The sequence below is a fragment of the Ambystoma mexicanum genome, chromosome 2p (genome assembly GCF_040938575.1).
Source record: "Ambystoma mexicanum isolate Mex_15411 chromosome 2p, UKY_AmexF1_1, whole genome shotgun sequence".
In the NCBI taxonomy this organism is placed as follows: domain Eukaryota; kingdom Metazoa; phylum Chordata; class Amphibia; order Caudata; family Ambystomatidae; genus Ambystoma; species Ambystoma mexicanum.
In genome coordinates this window covers 408,802,802-408,820,801 of record NC_090923.1, presented here as the reverse complement: position 1 = coordinate 408,820,801, position 18,000 = coordinate 408,802,802, and the positions used below count along the sequence as shown (strand labels likewise).

General features: G+C 48.2%; 1 protein-coding gene across 2 annotated transcripts in view; it reads right to left on the bottom strand.

Annotated features, from left to right (window-relative positions):
- Positions 1 to 18,000, bottom strand: part of CFAP20DC (CFAP20 domain containing) — a 2,832,435-nt gene that overhangs the window by 48,445 nt on the left and 2,765,990 nt on the right. For both annotated transcript variants that reach the window (XM_069643752.1, XM_069643753.1), the window contains exon 17: positions 2,555 to 2,664. In XM_069643752.1, coding sequence (XP_069499853.1) covers positions 2,555 to 2,664 — 110 coding nt within the window. The remainder of the gene's footprint in view (positions 1 to 2,554; positions 2,665 to 18,000) is intronic.

The window sequence follows — 18,000 nt, the reverse complement described above, 5'->3', positions numbered from 1 at the left end:
ATGTGTTGTATTCTCTAATGAGAACCTTGAGAGGTTGACATTGGCAGGTGCACTGGCCACAGGAGTACGGAGGGAGGATAATGGGAGCTATGAGTGAGCTTGTTAGAGGTGGGGGCCAGAGGAGTAAGGAACCTTGTATGCCAGTCGGACCCAGAGAAGGACAGAGACGCATCAGGGGAGACTATGCAAGCCAAGCGCCTCAATTCAGGATACAGACGCAAACTAACCAACCCTACTAACAATTTTCCTTTCTGCATACACCTCTCAAACTCAAAACCAAATACAACGAAAACCTACAGCACAACAAACCGCACAAACTTAACTACATTGCAACAACAAAACACAAACACACATAGGGCCTCATTACACGGATGGCGGTAAGGGTTTACCGGTAAATCCTTACTGCCTTACTACGAGGTCCCTTCGCGGGTTGGGGAATTTAACACCTGCTTTTTGCAGGCGTTAAAAACCAACCCGCAAAGGGACCAGGGAGCTATTTGCGGTACCGTAATTAGCGCCTTCCCCATTCCCATTCAGCCCTATGGGGCAAAAATGGGAATGGGGAAGGGCAATGGTGGAAGGGGGAATTACCGCCCCGCCAACCTTGGAATAGGGTGGTAATTCCCCTTTCCACCAAGGCAGTGCCGGTATTTTACCGGCATGAACCATGGGGCTGATAGCGCCATGGTTCACCGCCATCCGTGTAATGAGGCCTATAGTCTTGCACAACAGTACACGACGACTACCGGCTGCAAACACCCTAGTCCCAGCCAGCGGACCCACTGGGCTGAGGCCACCAACAGCACATCACTGCTATCTTGCACTTTTCGTGCTTCCTCCCACTAACTCAACCCCCCTGCCTCCCCTCCTCCTCTTTCAGAGCTGCCAGAGCGCCAGGGGACCACTCCGGTGGTGATAGTGCACGGTACACATGTTCTTTAACATTAACATTAACATTAAAACAATAGAAACTGTGACCAAACGGGTACGTACAGCCATACTGGTGAGGTAGCGCTCCTGGAGAAAAATTGGTTAGGTTTGCTTATCCCTTTCCAAAGGAACCTAGAGGACCAAAAGGGAAACATGATGGGGTTTGTCCTCCACGAGCCTTAAGGCTCACAGCTCATCAACCAAGAACATGAAACGTGGGTAAACCAGAGGGAGGAGACAAGGGAAAGAACAGACATTGACACACAGGTGAAGCATAGAACTTACATGTGTATTTTAGTTATTTAATCCAAATTGAGCATAGCAACACACATCACGCAACTCAAGAAGGATGTGGTCCGAGCAGCCATGCAGAGATTCGAAGCGCTGACTGCAGTTGCACACATATCTCTAAACCGAGAGTCAACTCTCTTAGCTATGTTATTGTCGTTTGGCCCTTTTCCCTCCCACCACCCTGAGTGCATTATTAAAAGCATTCACTTAGGCTCCAAAGTAAGAACTCAGAGCTCCCTTTGGAAATAACCAGGGAAAGATATAGGAAGTTAACTGTACAATGCAGTTTTGTTGACCAGTTGCGATGTAGACAGCCCAGGGTTCTGATCACAAGCAGATGATGTAACTGTGTAAGGACAATGAATGGACTTGACAACATGAATTATTTTAATAGTTTAAGTAATAATGAAAATGTTACACTGGTGATTTCTAAGCAAATAAAAAAAATACAATTTCAGCCACACTCAATATTTTAAAACAAGGAGCGTATAATTAAAAATCCTGGCGCACCAACATCTTAATATCTGTACACGCTGGGTTAAGCAGCTCCACACTGCTTCTATGTCACATAGTCAATTAAACTGAGTAATGGCAATCTGAAAGAGCATCCCGGGCACTAAAAGATGCTAAGTCTGCTCTGTTTGGGGCCTGGCTGTTCTCGTGCTTACTCTTTGGTTCACACTCTTAACTAATGACGCAGAATGGGAGAAGCAAACTTTCAGAAAGGGAAAGTCAGCAGGAGAACATTTAATTGAAATTATATTTAACAGAGGCCCGGCGAGATTTATGGTATGTGAGGCACTGCATGGTAAGCAAGCACATTTCTTTTCACATCAAGTCTGGGGCACCATTTGTCTGCATTTACTCAGGTACCCTCCAAAGCAGTTATCCAATACTGCGCTGGCTGAAGATGACAGCCTCCTGTATTTAGAATATTCGGGGCACTTATCACACGATGTTCTGCAATTCTTCACATCAAGGTCCCCTGTTGACAGCAAAGTTCGGGCTGGCTGTCATAAACAATTACAAATGAACACCTCTGAAAGGATCCCCAATTTAAGGGGCATAATGTGTTTTGGATACTAAATCATTGTGACATCTTCATCCCTGAGGTAGCCAAAATACACACCGGAGATTTATGGGCTCTCACTTTGAATTCTCAGCACAAAAGGAAAAATGGAAGAACACGCTGTATTCTATGGAGAATTGCAACTGAAACGACAACGCCTTTGATGTGGACTGCGAGTCGCGACACCGCACAATCCCGCTGCACGTGCATGCATTTATTAACAGGAGTTCATAATAAACACGTGTCTGCGTCCTCCTCACCTACCTGGAGTGTTGTCACTTTGATGGGATTGTTTCCGGGTTGTCAAATCCACGTGCCCCGCTGACTGCTGGCTTGGCTCAGTAATGGGTGGACTGAAGACATTTAACCAATCTCTGCAAAAATGAAGCAGAATTATAGGAACCATTGCGTATGGCTAGGTCAAGTATTGCGAGTTTTAATACTGCTGTGTATCAGCTACTCCCTCAACCAAACCCACACAACTCCCCCCTCCCTCACCCCTCTTCATTTTCCAACCTCTGTCTTTTGGGATATGTTTTCCCTTTCCCTAGCTGAGGAAAACATGCTGCTATTTTGTTCTCTTCAGACGTCAATTGTCTGAACATTAGTTTATTATGTTTCTATTTGGTGGTTAATAAACGATGACCTTTCATAGGTTTGTGATGAGTATAGTCGAAGGCTAGCTACTGCTACTTGAATGAACATTTTCATTAGTTTACATGTTCTTAAAATATCACAACTGGCCGTTTTTACACCCACATAAGTATATTTTACAGTCTAACAACTTACCCAAAGTGTCACACAAATGACATATTTTGAATGAATATAAAATGCATCCATTGATTTTTCCCTACATAATGTATCAATTACCGCCACAATGCCACCTTAAGTGAGACTCTTGCACTTTTAACAGTAACTCAAAGGGTTTAAAAACATGTGCAATGACATAAGAGGCTCAGTTAGGATAGGAAGAACTTGAACGACATTTTTCGGTTATATGTGATTTTACCAACCACGATTACTGAGTGGTAAATTTCATTGCAGACAAAATACCGAAAAACACTGAATGTTTTTTAAGAAAATGTGGGGTACCCCTTCTAGTTACCCTGTTTTTTTACCGGTATACCACCACCCCAACCCACACCATTTTAACCCCTTTACCCTTTATTTATTTAATTGATGTTTGCTGTATGTTTTGGTATAATGGTCCACTCTGAAATGTACCACTCTGTAATGTTTTAGATATATTGACTGGATACCCTTTTTGCCATCCCTTACATCTGTGATCCAAAAGGGAAAATTGTGTTCCTTCAACTTCCTACAAGCAAAGAGAGCATGCATTGGAGGTTCAGTGCCCTAGCCACACAGGTGCCCAATCATTTGCCTCTCTCAATGTTTTTGCAGGTACATAAATAGGATGACACAGGTACGTACACTTAACCCATTTTTACATAATCTCTACAGATGGTTCTAGGTGGCCCTAACTTTAAAAAGGACTGTAAAACACCCATCCTTGCTAATTCCTCTATCCCTATAATACAGGGCAATTCATTTGCAGGGCACACAGACGATCTTCAGTCTTTTCAGAGCGGATTTGAAGAAGTCATAATCTATAATGATTATTTCATTAACGGCCTAGGACTTTCACATTGACCACAGGTCTTTTTTGCTAACACAATCGTTGTACTTGTTTTAATATTTTACAACACGATCTTCCTGTTTGCAATTAGCAGACACGCTAGTCAGGGCTCTGTGGAACCCTATCGGCTATCATGATTATTTCATTAAAGGCAAGGACTCATTTTAACCACACTCCATTCTTCCCTTTTCTGCAAACACAATGTTTTCTTTTGTATATGTACATCAAAATCTCCCTGTTTGCAAATAAAAGACAAGCCAGCTATCATCAATTAGTATCAAGCCATTTGCGTAGTCGTTTCCTAAAGTGTGCTGAACTTAATTTTGGGAGAAAAATATGGAGCTGCTTTTAAATGTTCGAATTCTAAAAGATCCGCAAACCATAGATCAAATCAAAAGGATTTAAAAAAACACTCTGTATCATGCAATTCATGACAAAGTTAGGAATCCACCAGGTAACTCATTTTCATCTGTTCTGATTCTCAAAAGCAAATGAAACGTCAACATTTAGTACATGCACAGATTTTTGCATTACGCTCTGCCTATGCTTTCAATTCTTTCAAAACTATTTTGACAAGGGCCAAGAGGTGGCGTGCTATGGAACTGGTCGCAATACAACTCTTCAATCCGTAGCAGGTACTGGCAATTCTTCCAGCTAAATTGCCTAGATTCAATAAGAAACATCCCATTATTGGACCAACACTTACACAAAGGCACCGAATGCTAAACTAACAGGGGCCGACATAAGCTTTGCTCCACCCTGGATTAGTATCATAGCACTTCTCTCATATGGCTTGAAGGGCCGACGTCATGCCATTGAAGAGTCACACTGGCAAACACTGGTAAACGTCATGCCATTGAAGAGTCACACTGGCAAACACTGGTAAACCATGTGGATTATGGACCTATATCACAAATCCACACCATTACCGTTACGGGAAGTGCAGGGAACCCTTACCCACACTTGCTACTACCACCTCTCTACTAACACCTCTCATTACTATTTCTCTCACTCTACTGCTGCTACCTCTTCATTACTACCACTCCTACTCTATACTACTCTACTACCTCTCCCCCCTCTAGTCTTACTCCCTCTGATAGCTAATCTCGTACTCTCACTACTACATCCTCTCTACTTCTATATAGTTAGTTCACTCATTCCTTACTCTCATGTACAATCATCAACAGACCCCTCTCTCCAATAACCTCTGTACTTCACTTGCATTCCCTTCCACCAATCTCTCGGACATCCTCCACCACCTCCTATCCTCATCCAATGAACCGAATACCCCCACATACTCCCAGGATTGGTTACTTACTCTGTCCAATTCACTTACCTGGCTTCCAAGTGTGTCACAGGAGAAGGGCTTAGAGGCTTCAAAAGGGCTTGTAAGCCCCGCCCCTTCAACCGTCCCTTTCCCACCATGTTGCTGACTGAATTTCCAACATGGGTGCTGTAATACTCATAGGAAACTGGTGTATCCTATTCTAGCTGGAAGCCCTTAAATGATAAACTCCCTGGTGGTTTAGTGGGTTGCAGTCCTAAATTCCAGTAAGAGGCTTTATGCTGGAGCCACACTGGATTCAAGGATGCCATGCTGGGCCAGGAAGCCTCTGCGGCATCACTCTACGCAGTGGCGGTGTTGCAGCATTTGGCACATTCTGTGCTGATGTGCATGTTGATGTTGTCGCTCCGGTGTTGCCGCGGCTGCTATGCTGGGCCAGGCAGCTCACTCGGCCTGATCCGCTTCCTATTGTGGCCCTCTGTGCGGGTATGCCTGCTCCCCGCTGCAGTTCTGCTGCTTCTCTCAGTGGCGGCACCATTGCCATCAAGCGAGGCAAGAAAGGGTTGGTCTGAGCCTGCCCCCGTGCCGGTACCTTAAAGGGGTGTTGTATTTATTTATTTATAGTACTTATATAGCGCTACTCGCCCATGGGCCCCAAAGCACACAGAAAACTGAGAAGGGATATACAGAACAAATTGCAGAAAGGGGTTTGGAAAACATGGTCTAAGCAGATGAGAACAGCAGGGTTATGCAGTTTATATAGAGTCAGCTTGGAACAGAGATATTCAAACAGTTCTGCAGTTTTGCAGGGGGATCAGACCCTGGGGTATTTAAATGAAAAATCATCTGCGTTTCATCTGCGTAGCTGTAAAAGCGTATGCCATGCTCAGCAATAAGGTCAACCAGCGGTCACAGAGACAACTTAAACAAAAACGGGTACAGTGCAGAGCCCAGGGGGACCCCGCGTGTCAGACAAAAATAGTCTGGTCCATTGGAGCAGGTAACCTGCACACCCAATTCTCTCCAAACTTTGTATTAGAATTACGTGATCAATGGTATAAAAAGCTGCAGATAGGTCAAGGAAATCAAAACTCTTACCCCTCTGTGGTCCTGAAATGAGGCAATGTCATCCAAGGTAGAAATCACAACAGACTTGATGCCCATACGACAGTGAAAGCCACATTGAAATGAGTGAAGAAAGCAATTGGTTTCTAAAAATCTGGAAAATTGAGCAGTAACAATATGTTGGGGAGTGAGCTGCCTCCTGCCCTCTTGGCAGGGCCATGAAGATGGCCGTGCCACACCAGACTGCAATGCTTGGAATGCTGCCTCCCTGTTGTCCTTCAACAAGGCCTTAATGCCCCCCCCCTCCTCTAGAGTCAGGTTTTCTGCTACACTGGAAGTGACACTACAAATCTGAAATTAATATTTTACCAGGGCAGAGGGCACATTAATAACCCATGGTGCTAGGCTGCCCAGCGCATACACTCTGCATTCCCAGGTGTCCAGCCTCTTGCACTCCCCGTCTGGCGGCAACAAGGGGAAGGGGGTCATTTTCAGGCATGCTGTGGAAGCCTGCACAAACAAAATATCTGGTGACACATGCATGGAGAGACAGCCTGGATTCAAATGTGTGGATGATGCTTATTTGCAAGGTTGCAGTCCACTGCCAGGATCAATGACAGCTTTTCTCAGGTCACCCACATAGGAGACTCTCCTACCAGATCGAAAGGAAGCAGAGTCCCACGTTGAGGACAATCATCCAGAATATTGGCCAACTCAGACTGAACTTTGGGCTTGGTGGCTGCATACAAAGCAAGTGCTTCCACTACTTCAGCTATCACCATTTGAAAAGAAGTGTGAGGTCTGCCGGAGTTGGTGCCAGCAAGATATCCAGCTCTGTGAAGTGTCAGGCCACTGGCCTCCAACCCCATCAGCACCTCTCTCTCTCCAGAGACCTCCTCCGGGAAGTCGCCAACACCCACAAGAGTGAAGAGGTTCCAGGTAAGAAGGGAAGGAAATTGGGAGCACAGAGTACTCATGTGAGGTGCCGGTGTCAATATTGCCAAAAAACACTGGGATAAGAGAAACCGGGGCAAAGGACTCACCCAAATGCGGAATAGTACCCGAGGTGTCAGATCCAAATCCTATGAGAATTATCCAGAGTGTCGACTCCACGTCTTAGAAGAAGAAGAAGAGTAATGCTTAGAAGACCCACTCGGAGAGCAGCACCTCTTCCTGTGCTTCTACTTCATTCAGACAAAGGAATGTTCCTCCATTCGTTCGTCCACCAACACCTCCCTGGTTTGCGTGCCCAGAGAATTGGAAGGGGTCCTCATACATGCTTTAGGTGAAAAATGTAGAGGCATGCTCCCCAAGGGCCTTCAGATGCATAGGGTGGCATGACATGGTATCTTGCGGATCGTGGCCCTCAACCTCAGCAATACAGAAAAATCCTGTAAGGGTCTGAGACGTACATCTGACTCTCACATTCCAAACGGGGCTTGAAGCACAAGGCCTTCCCACGGTTTGGCATGAGGCAAAGTAAAAAAAAAAGGTGATGTTTCCAAAGTGTACTGAGTGTACAGAACAAATTATCTAAGGTCATGGGTGCAACAGCTCAATATATACCAATCCTGAAAACGCGTCTCGTGCAGGGCGTGCAAAAGTGCCAAGGGGAGCCCTCATGCAGCCGCACAGAGCCCCCAGGTGGCAGACATTTTCTTTTCAAAGTCAGCTCATGCTGGAAATGGAATAGCAAAGACGAGGACTCAGTGGAAGGAAGTGAACAATTAGAGATGTCTGTGGTGGTACCTCATTCCCCCATGTCCCACCCCCAATAGGTGGCCGGTTCCCCGCTCCTCTTTCCATGCACACATTGTAATTTGCACTTACATGTACTGTCACTTCTACTTCTTCCTCCTATTTGTCATTCTCACTCCTCAGTCTTCTTCCTGCTTCTCGCACCTCCCTACCACTGTACATTTCAGCATATTATCATTCATCCTCCTCACGTAATTCCTCATTCCTACTCCATAGTAATTAGTTGCAGTCCTCACACCTCATATCTTATTTTTCCTGTTCACAAATTATGCATCAGTTGTCACAAGGCTTAAGTTATCTTACTCAGTTCAGTAATCATTCCTAATAATCAGTCTTCGTTTCTATCTCTCAGTAATCATTCCTACCCCTCATTCGTCATTCCTATCCTTCAGTTGTTATTCCTGATCCTCAGTCATCATTCTTACACCTCATTCAACAGTTGTTATTCTCACACCTTAATGATCATCTTCACAACAGACTTCCTATGCTGTTGAGAACAAAACATATGTCAATCTCTGAAATTATTGTGAACAATGATTACAAATTTAACTGAAGACCATCAGGGTATTTAAAGTCTGAAGAGTGAGGATGGTGACTTTGCCTCCTGTCTCATGCGGAACATATCAGCGTCTATATAACATGTATAAACAAGGTGTGGCAGAGTTCTGAGAGTGGTATTTCAGCTCGCATTGTAAATTCTATGGACACATTAGAAAATGTTTAAAATGAAATTACTACCATACAACCAGTGCTGGAGGTGTAATGCAGACAGATGTTCCTGCACACACATGCTCTACAGCGGTCCTAAAATTACAAAACTCTGGGCTGTATCAGTCAGCACATCTGACAATATGTGAGTCTCTGCTCGTACAATGACATTCCAAGAACCACAACATTTAGTTTGAACATGTCCTATAGATGAAAAAAAGCCATCTCGATTGGGAAGCGTGTCATTCAGAATAATTGGTAGGCCAAAAATCTCTCCTTGTGACAGAGGACTGGATGAAGGGTTTGGGTAATCTAGTTAGTGTGTAATGAATACCTTTCAAACTAAGACAGCAAGGAGAAAGTCCTTGAGATCTGAGCGAATTACCTAGACTACTATTCAGACAAACTTAGTACTCATTGTATACCGTACTGCGATGTTAGATATAGTATTGCAAGGCAGGATGATGTGTCTTGAATTATTATATGATGGTGACAGTGTCCTCCGATTTGCATGGAGGTTATACTTATATTTAGATTCTATAGCGAGTATTTGAAGAAAAATACAACCAAAAGTGATGTAACATGTAAGGACAAAAGTAAGTGTTTTTCTAAAGACAAGAAAGATTCTAAGGAAGTGTGTAATATTGAACATGCCTCCATTTTTTGCAGTGGGGAGTTTGACACTACTACACAACCTTCCAAGATTTATTAATTTTATTAATAGCACATGTGCACAACACCTTAATAGTACTAGAGCCACTATATGTACACAGTTGGATATTTCAGATGGGTGGTGTCAAGAAGCCAAATGTACGTCACATGAAGCTAAGTGGATTCCCCAGAGGACGCAACCCGTGAATCGGGTTTGAAATGTATTAAATGTAACGGTCAGATTAACCAAAACAATGGCTTCCTACTTCAGAAAGGTTTTTAAAAAACTTTAGCTGGGTCTGTCCCCAGTGTCAATCAGTCTTTTAGGAACATCCCTTCTTGATTGGATAACATTATTTTCCCCACTGGGTCTCTTCCTAAGGAGAACAGTGAAATAGGCTTGGGTAAAAAGATCAGGCTCATGAGACAGGAACGCATCGTAGCACGTCACCAGGAGCCTAGAGACCCTCCTGGCCTATCTCATCACTGTTGACCTTCACAGCAAAGATTGGAATTTCAAGAAGTGCATTTGATTTACCCGAGAGACACTATCTAACTTGTGGCCACAGGAAGAGACCCACTTTAAAGCTGGCCATGACTGAGGAACTGAAATTTACAATTTTACTGAAAATCAATTCTGAGTTTAGCAAAATGGCACTTTCCATGATGGATACATGTCTTATATTCCTGACTAGGAGCCATGGAATTGGACTAACAAGATAATTGCCTGGGATCTAATACGATGACACAGCGCATAACAATTGTTCATACATCATTAATATTCGCTGCAGACTATTCTTTGAGGAAACAGCGAGAAAAAATTGGTGTCCTAACCATTTGAGTCTGTGAAGTTACACACCATTCAGTAAGTTATGTAGTTCATTCTCAAAGACCAGAGGTGAATCTCGAATTTAGTTTCTAGGGTATTCTAGGTTAGAGTGAGTAGGTTAAGATGGCCAACCGTGAGAACACTGATAACTACAGAGGTAAGTGCACGAGATTTGTGCAGAGTCCATAAAGACAGCTATGGTGCTAGACTTAGTTATCACGGTTGTAGCCGTTATACCATCACCCTGGTGTTTGAGCTCATACAGGCAATTGTAGGTGAGTGTAGAAGATCTGTGTTCGTTGTTGATTGTGCCAAACATATAACGCTGTGATTGTTGCTTTAGACAGAGTTAATAATTAAGAGTACATTTGTAATTGACAGCAGAGCGCTTGACGCTGCAGAATGCTGATGTCCACACATTAGATCTACAAAAATTATGTTGTTGATCAAAGGATGGGAATCTATCTCTATACTGATTGAGTGCTTGTCGTTATGTTGTAGTCAGGGACGAATGCTACACAGGATGCACGACTGACCGGCACAAATTCGAGAAATAACGCAGTGGGGGTCATTACAAGTTGGGCGGTAAGGGTTTACCAGCACAGGTAAGGATGCCGGTGCCGGTAAACCCTTACCGCCCTATTCCGAGGTCCCTTAGCGTGTCCCAGCAGGAACGGCTGGTCTGACCAGCCGTTCTTTGCGGGACCCGTTAAGGCACCTTGGATCTAATAACGGGCCAGCAATTTGCGGGCCCGTTATTAGCCCCTTCCCCATTCCCATTGGGCCCTATGGGGCTCAAATGGGAATGGGGAATGGTTTACTGAATGGGGACTTACCGGGTCCGCATAGGTCGGAATGTCGCGGTAAGTCCCCATTCAGTGAGACCGGACCGAACCCGTGTTTGGAGGCAGCCATGGCTCTAATAGCGCCATGGCTGCCTCCAAACTCGTAATGACCCCCAGTGATTTCCGGAGGTGAGAGCTCAAGTAAGTCGACTGAGATTTGATGAAGGGATATCAGAGGTTGCCAGCTTTCCAATACCGAGAGATGTGGGATCTATGAAGTATCCAAGAAATAAGTGCCTCACGTTATGATTTGTTTACCTGAAAACTGTGAGATGGTACTGTTTATTTAAGATCCAAGTTCTTTTGGATTGTTAACTGAGCATTTCTGGCTTTGTGTTTTCTCAGGACTTTTTGAAGAATTAACTTTATCTGGCTTATGAGACTGATTCGGAAATAAGATCTTATATAATACCGCCATAGATGGCTTATGCACTTAATGATAATGGTAATGATGTGTTATTTATATAGCGCCTTAATCCAAAGCGCTTTACAGAGCACATATTTACATACAATTTCACCCAACCGAAATTGGTACTCATTTACCGACCTCGGAAGGATGAAAGGCTGAATTGGCCTTGCCAGGAGTCGAACCTGCAACCTGCAGATAACGCTCAGATCGCAGCAGCGAGCGCTTAACTCGCTGAGCTATCTTACCAGCTGTACATACAATGTATGTGTTTGTTGCTTTGATGATTGAATTAACAGCATTACTAATAGCTGTTTATAATGTGTTTTTGTGATGTAGGGAGCAACGCTGGGCACCATCATTGTAGTGCTTTTTTGGAATTAGCAGATGTTATTAAGGTGTATCTAGTTGAGAATCGCCACACACAGTTTATAGGCTACCCCATGAATGAAACGGGTGAAGCAACCATCCGTTAAGAAGGTCTCTGTGAGGAGGCCACCAGGGGGCGCACAGGCGATGGCTGCCTGAAGACGCTGCTCCCGCCGAAACTGGGCCGTGCTGAGGGATTGAGCCCCCCCGCAACCCCCTCACGAAATATCTGCGGTTCTCAGTGGTGGTGAACCCCAGGGGACCCCCCTGGGCGAATGAGCGACGCCATAAGACCCTCAGGTGCCCGAGAACGAGGCCTTGCGGCCCAGCGAGAGAATCCACGAGAGGCCCCGCCCCGTCTCCGGAGCTGCATGCGGAGTCGTGGTGCGTGGTAGCCGTTGAGGCCTGCAAGCGCGCCTGACCTCTCCACCCTGCCCTGGTCACAGAGCACGCCAGCGCTCCGACGGGGACTCCACCGGCGGGGCCCCGCGGCACAGGAGAACGGTACCAGCACGGAGCGGAAGCCCCAGGTGGCTGCGACTCGAGCCACGGCCCCGGACCCACCAAAGGAGAGGCTGCCCGCTTGACCCGGGCTCCCGAACATGGAGTTGAGCAACAGGGGCGCCGAGGCCCCGTCCAACGGACCCTGGCGAGGGCCATCAGAGCGGTGGACATTGGACAACAGCGGGACACGGCTGGTGAGAGGCCCAGGCAGGAGCCCCTGGGCTCCTTCCCAAGGCGAGTGCCCGTCTGGAAACAAACTCTGAAGTAAACATGGCCGATAGTATCTAACTAGCAGCCCCGGGGGCCTAGCCTGGACCCTCATCCGATCACAATTTGACACACATCGCCGCCACCTCCCCACCACAGGGACAGACGACCACAAGCAGCGTGAAAAGGGAGTGTAAAGAGTGTGAGGCCCCCACCGGAGACCGGTGGGGTGTGTGCTCGCTCAAAGATAGCTCCCCACGGAGCGGTTTTGCCCGAAGGATAGAGGGCAGTCTCCCAATAGGGTCATCACTCTTGGCCCCCGAGGACCATCGGCCGGAGGGAGAGAAAGGGAGATCGGATGAGCTGGCGCCACACACTCCAGGACTACCGCTACCAGGACGCCAGAAGGGAGATTAGCGGCCTGGAACAGACGACCAGAATGTCCCAGCCCGAGACCTCGCCCCTGCCCACCCTTACAATGGAAAAGGGCTTTGCCTCGGTCCTGCAGGAGATCAGAGACATGCGGGCGGACATTGCCCAGAAAATGGAGAACATGGACCGTAGGGTGGACAAGGTCGAGGACAGACTGTTGCAGCTGGAAACCAACCAGTCCGCAGCAACGACCCAAGAGATGAACATGTCCATGAGAATAGCCGCTCTAGAAAAAAGAGACGAGGAGAGGGCCAGGCACATGGACGATTTTGAAAATAGGGAACGGAGGAACAAACTCAGAATCTTTGGGGTGCCGGAGTCGGAGGGAGAAACGGAAAGAGAATTAAACCGGGTGGTGAGGGACATCATCACCCTCCTTTTCTCAGACGAGATGACGACCGAACCAACGTTTGATCGGGTCCACAGAGCGGGGGGCAGAGCCGGAAGCCCCCGGTCAATTCTAGTCCGCTTTCATTACTACACGAGAAAGCAAAGGTTCTGGAGGAGGCCAGAAAGACACGGGAGATTACATATAACAATGCACAAGTGTCAATTTTCCAGGACCTCTCTTCATACACGCTGGCCAAAAGCAGGATGTGCCGCCCTCTAACACAAATGCTAAAAGGGAAGGGGGTGCGCTATAGATGGGGGTACCCCTTCTCCCTCTCGTTCAAGTATGAGGGTCAACAGTCGACCCTGATTACAGAGGAGGACATAAGGGGAGTCATCCAAGAGTATGTGTCGGACCCGTCTCCGCAGAGAGAACCCACGGGATTCGCAGCGGAAGGAGCCAGAGAACGCAGGCCACAAGGAGAGAGGAGAAAGAAGACAGGTCCATGGAAATTTAAGAAACTGAACCCGCCGTCCCCGACGATGGACAGGGAGGACGCCGACCCCGGACACGGAGGAGCGGGCCGGTCGGGCCTGGGGTAATCTGGTAGCTGAAACACCAATCTGGAAGTGAAAATGGGGTACGGGGAAACCGGGCAAAGAACTTAGTTCACGATCACAACGCCCGGCCTGGCTCAAAGACGAGTTGACTTCCAGGACCATGGGGTCCAAGGACGTAAGGGGCCTCCCAGAACAGCAAGTATGTCGGCTACCTGGGGGAGGGGGCTTGGGTGGGCGGGGGAGAAAGGGGGGAGGCTCAAGGAGGAGTAATTTCTGACATTAGCCCAGCCGGAGGCGGTAGGCTGGTGGTCCGGCCAATTACCAGCAATGGTGGAACTATTTGGCTGGACGCCGGGGTGGAGGTGGGGGTTGAAGGAATAGTTGGGGTTGTTCAGTTCAGAGGGGGGACCAGGGGGCAGTTGGGGACAGGTTTAAGGCCCACCTGGGGGTGGGGGGAGGGGGCAAGGGTGATCAGGTTATAACACAAAAGGAGCAGGAAAGGAAAAGTGCCATGAGTCAGCTATCCAGTAAGATGTTGATCCTAGACAATGGCTGAGGATCTGCCTGCCCTGGGCGTGGGTTCCCTTAATGTGCGGGGGTTGTGAACACCCCAACCAAGAGATCCTTAGTCTGAAGGGAATTCAGGAGGGAAAAGCTTGACCTGCTCTTTCTTCAGGAAACACACTGGGCTCGCTCGGGGGAAGGAACCGAAATTGCGAGGAGGCGGGATTGGGGAGGTCCTCAGCGCACCCCATAGAACCAAGAAAAGGGGGGTAGCTATACTGCTAGCAAGGGATGTTGGCTTTGAAGTGGAAGCCACGGTGAAGGACCCAGAGGGCCGATATCTGCTGGCAAGGGGCTCTCTGCGGGGCTCCCCTCTGACTCTGGCAGTTGTGTACGGCCCCAATGAAGGCCAGGCGCAATTCTGGGAGGGAGTGTAGGACAGACTGAAATTGTTTGTTCACGGGATGTTGGTGGTGGGGGGGGATTTCAATATGGTCCTAGACCCAACCGCGGATAGTAAATGCTTGGGGCCCCAGCCCACTAGGGCTGCAGATGAAACCATGGCCCGTACCTTCCAGAGGGTCAACGCGGAGCTGGGCCTGGTGGACACCATTCCGACTCACAGGACAGGGCTCCCCTCCTTCACACACTACTCAGCAATCCACACATCATACTCCCGTATAGACTACATCCTGGTAGACGAACCCCTTCTTCCACATGTCTCTGGCCACAGGGTTGACCCGGTCCCTTGGTCCGACCATGACTTGGTCCGTACCACCATAGTAGAGGGATGGCGGAGTGGCAGCAGAGGGCGATGGAAATGTAATGACTCCCTGTTGAAGGACGAAGTTCTGGCACAGGAAGTGCAGGACGCCATCTAGGAGTACTTCGAGTTGAACGACAATGGCGAGGTGGGCACACACGTGCTGTGGGACACCATCAGGCGACCTTACGTGGTGTCCTCATTAGAATGGGAGCCCAGAAAAAGAGGAAGAGGGAGGCCCAGGAAAAGTCCCTGTGGGAAAAGATAGCCCAACTTTAGCCGGGTGACCTCCCGGAGGCACCCCTAGAAAGGGATCAGATTGCCTCCCTAGAAAACTACAAACTCCAGTTGAAAGACCTCCTGTTACATAAGACTGAGCGGAGCCTCCAACTAGTGAAACAGAAATATTATGAGAAGGGGGACAGAGCTGACAAAATCCTGGCCTGGAAACTCAGAGAGATCCAGAGGAACAGAATGGTGAAGGCAGTGAAGAATGATCGGGGTTCATTAGATCATGACACCCCAAACATTGGAGCAGCCTTTTGCCGTTATTATGAAAAGTTATACTCGTCAGAATATGACGGGGATGACACTCAGATTGAGGGCTTCCTGGACTCCATCCAGATCCCGTCCTTGACAGGTAAAATGGCGGAGGGTCTAGAGGGCCGGGTGACGGAAGAGGAGGTGGAGCACGCGATCAGTGGGATGAAGGGGGGAACGTCCCCAGGGGAAGACGGCTTCTCCGTATACTTCTTCAAGAGGTTTCGGGCTATCCTAGCCCCACATCTGGTGAGGGTGTTTAACATGGTGCTAGAGGGGGGCTCTCTGCCGGATATCATGATGAGGGCCATAATCGTGGTTCTGCCCAAAGAGGGCAAATACCCCACTGAATGCTCCCCATATCGCCCGATTTCCCTCCTCAATATAGATGTTAAGATCCTGGCCAAGGTGATAGGCAAACGGATGGAGGGGATAATGCCCAAGCTGGTTCATGGGGATCAATTGGGGTTCATAGGGGGCAGGCAAGGCTCTGATAACATCAGGAAGACGATAGACATAATCCACCATGCCCAAGAATCAGACCTTGAAGCAAGTCTGCTTTCCCTGGACTCTGAGAAAGCTTTTGACAGGGTAGAGTGAAGGTAAATGCAACTCCTCCTTCATCGAATGGGCTTCGGGACTCACATCAGGAACTGGGTTTCCGCCCTATACGGGGCCCCAACGGCGAGAGTACAGGTGAATGGAGAACTTTCCGACTCATTCCGTCTCACGCGGGGGACGCGGCAGGGATGCCCACTCTCCCCTTTAATATATGTCCTGACAATGGAGCCCCTGGCCATAGCGGTCCGGGCCCACCCCAACATTAAAGGGATTAAAAGAGGAGAGGTGGAGTTCAAGCTCTCCCTGTTTGCTGACGATATTCTAGCATACCTGGTGGAGCCCAGCTCCTGGCTTCCCCCCCTCCTATCCCTGATGAAGACCTTTGGGCAATTCTCGGGGCTAAAAATTACCGCATCAAAATCAGTGCTACTCCCTATGAGGGCTCAGGGCCCGGGGCTGGACCTCCGGGATAGGTGCGCGGGGATTGCGGTGGGGAGGGACTCCATTAGGTATTTGGGTGTGCTCCTCACGAGAGATCTCTCAAAATTGGCCTTGGCGAATTATGGGCCCATTATGGCGGAGATTAAATCAGATCTGAGGAGGTGGGGAGGTATCATCCTGTCCTGGTACAGGCGCATGACAGCGGTGAAGGTGAACATCCTCCCAAGACTGCTGTATCTTTTCACGGCACTCCCAACGGGGGTCCCTGACCAGAGGTTTCGAGACCTACAGAGGGCAGTCCGAGAGTTTGTATGGCAAGGGCGGAACCCGAGGATAGGGAAGGCCAGTCTAACGTTACCTAGGGAGGAGGGTGGTTTCGGGCTGCCGGACTTCCTTCTCTACCACCGGGCTGCCCAGCTAAGGGTCCTGTTGGAGCACATGAGGGAGGGATGGGCACCTATTGGTCTTATCTGGAGGACATGGATGCCCACCCTCTGAAAGTACGCAACCTTTTGTGGTTGCCGCGTAGACACATCCCAAATAAGCTGCAGACCCACCCAACCCTGGGAATACTTTGGTCGATCTGGAAAGAAGGTCCCACAACTGCACACCTCACTTCATGGCCCTCCCCATGTCTTCGCTCTGGGGCCACCCGCTCAAACTAGGTAGCAGGGGTTTCAGGAATGCCCAGTCCTGGTCGGATGGGCGGCTGGAATGGGTGGGGCAACTGTTCAAGGAGGGCGAGTTCCTCGAATACGAGGAGCTGCGAGATGCGCTTGGGCGGGTGTCTCTTTCAGTCTTTGAATACTTGCGCCAGAAGGCATCCTCTGTGACCAGACTTGGGGCCTGAATCTGCAGAGACAGTTGACCCCCTTCGAAAAGTTACTAGACACGGCCACAACAAGGAAGGGGGTAGTATCCAAAATGTACCAGATATTGAACACTATTAACTTGGAAGGGAGGAGAGGGTTTCGGGGGTTCTGGAATGACTTGGCAGAGGCTCTCTCGGAGGACGCACGGTCCAGGGTATTTAAAATAGCATTCCATGGGAACCTGTTTACGTCGGACATGGTGCACAACTTTAAGATCTTACAGGGATGGCATAGAGACCCATTGAAGTTATCCAAGATGTTCTCGGGGGTGTCCCCCAGGTGCCCAAGAGGATGTGGCCAAGTGGGGACGAGGGGTCACATGTGGTGGTTGTGCCCTAAGGTACAGGGGTTCTGGGAGAAGGTACGGGGATGGATGGCAGAGGTCACCGAGGAACTACTCCCACTCAATCCATTGACGATGTTGTTGGGCCTCCCACCGG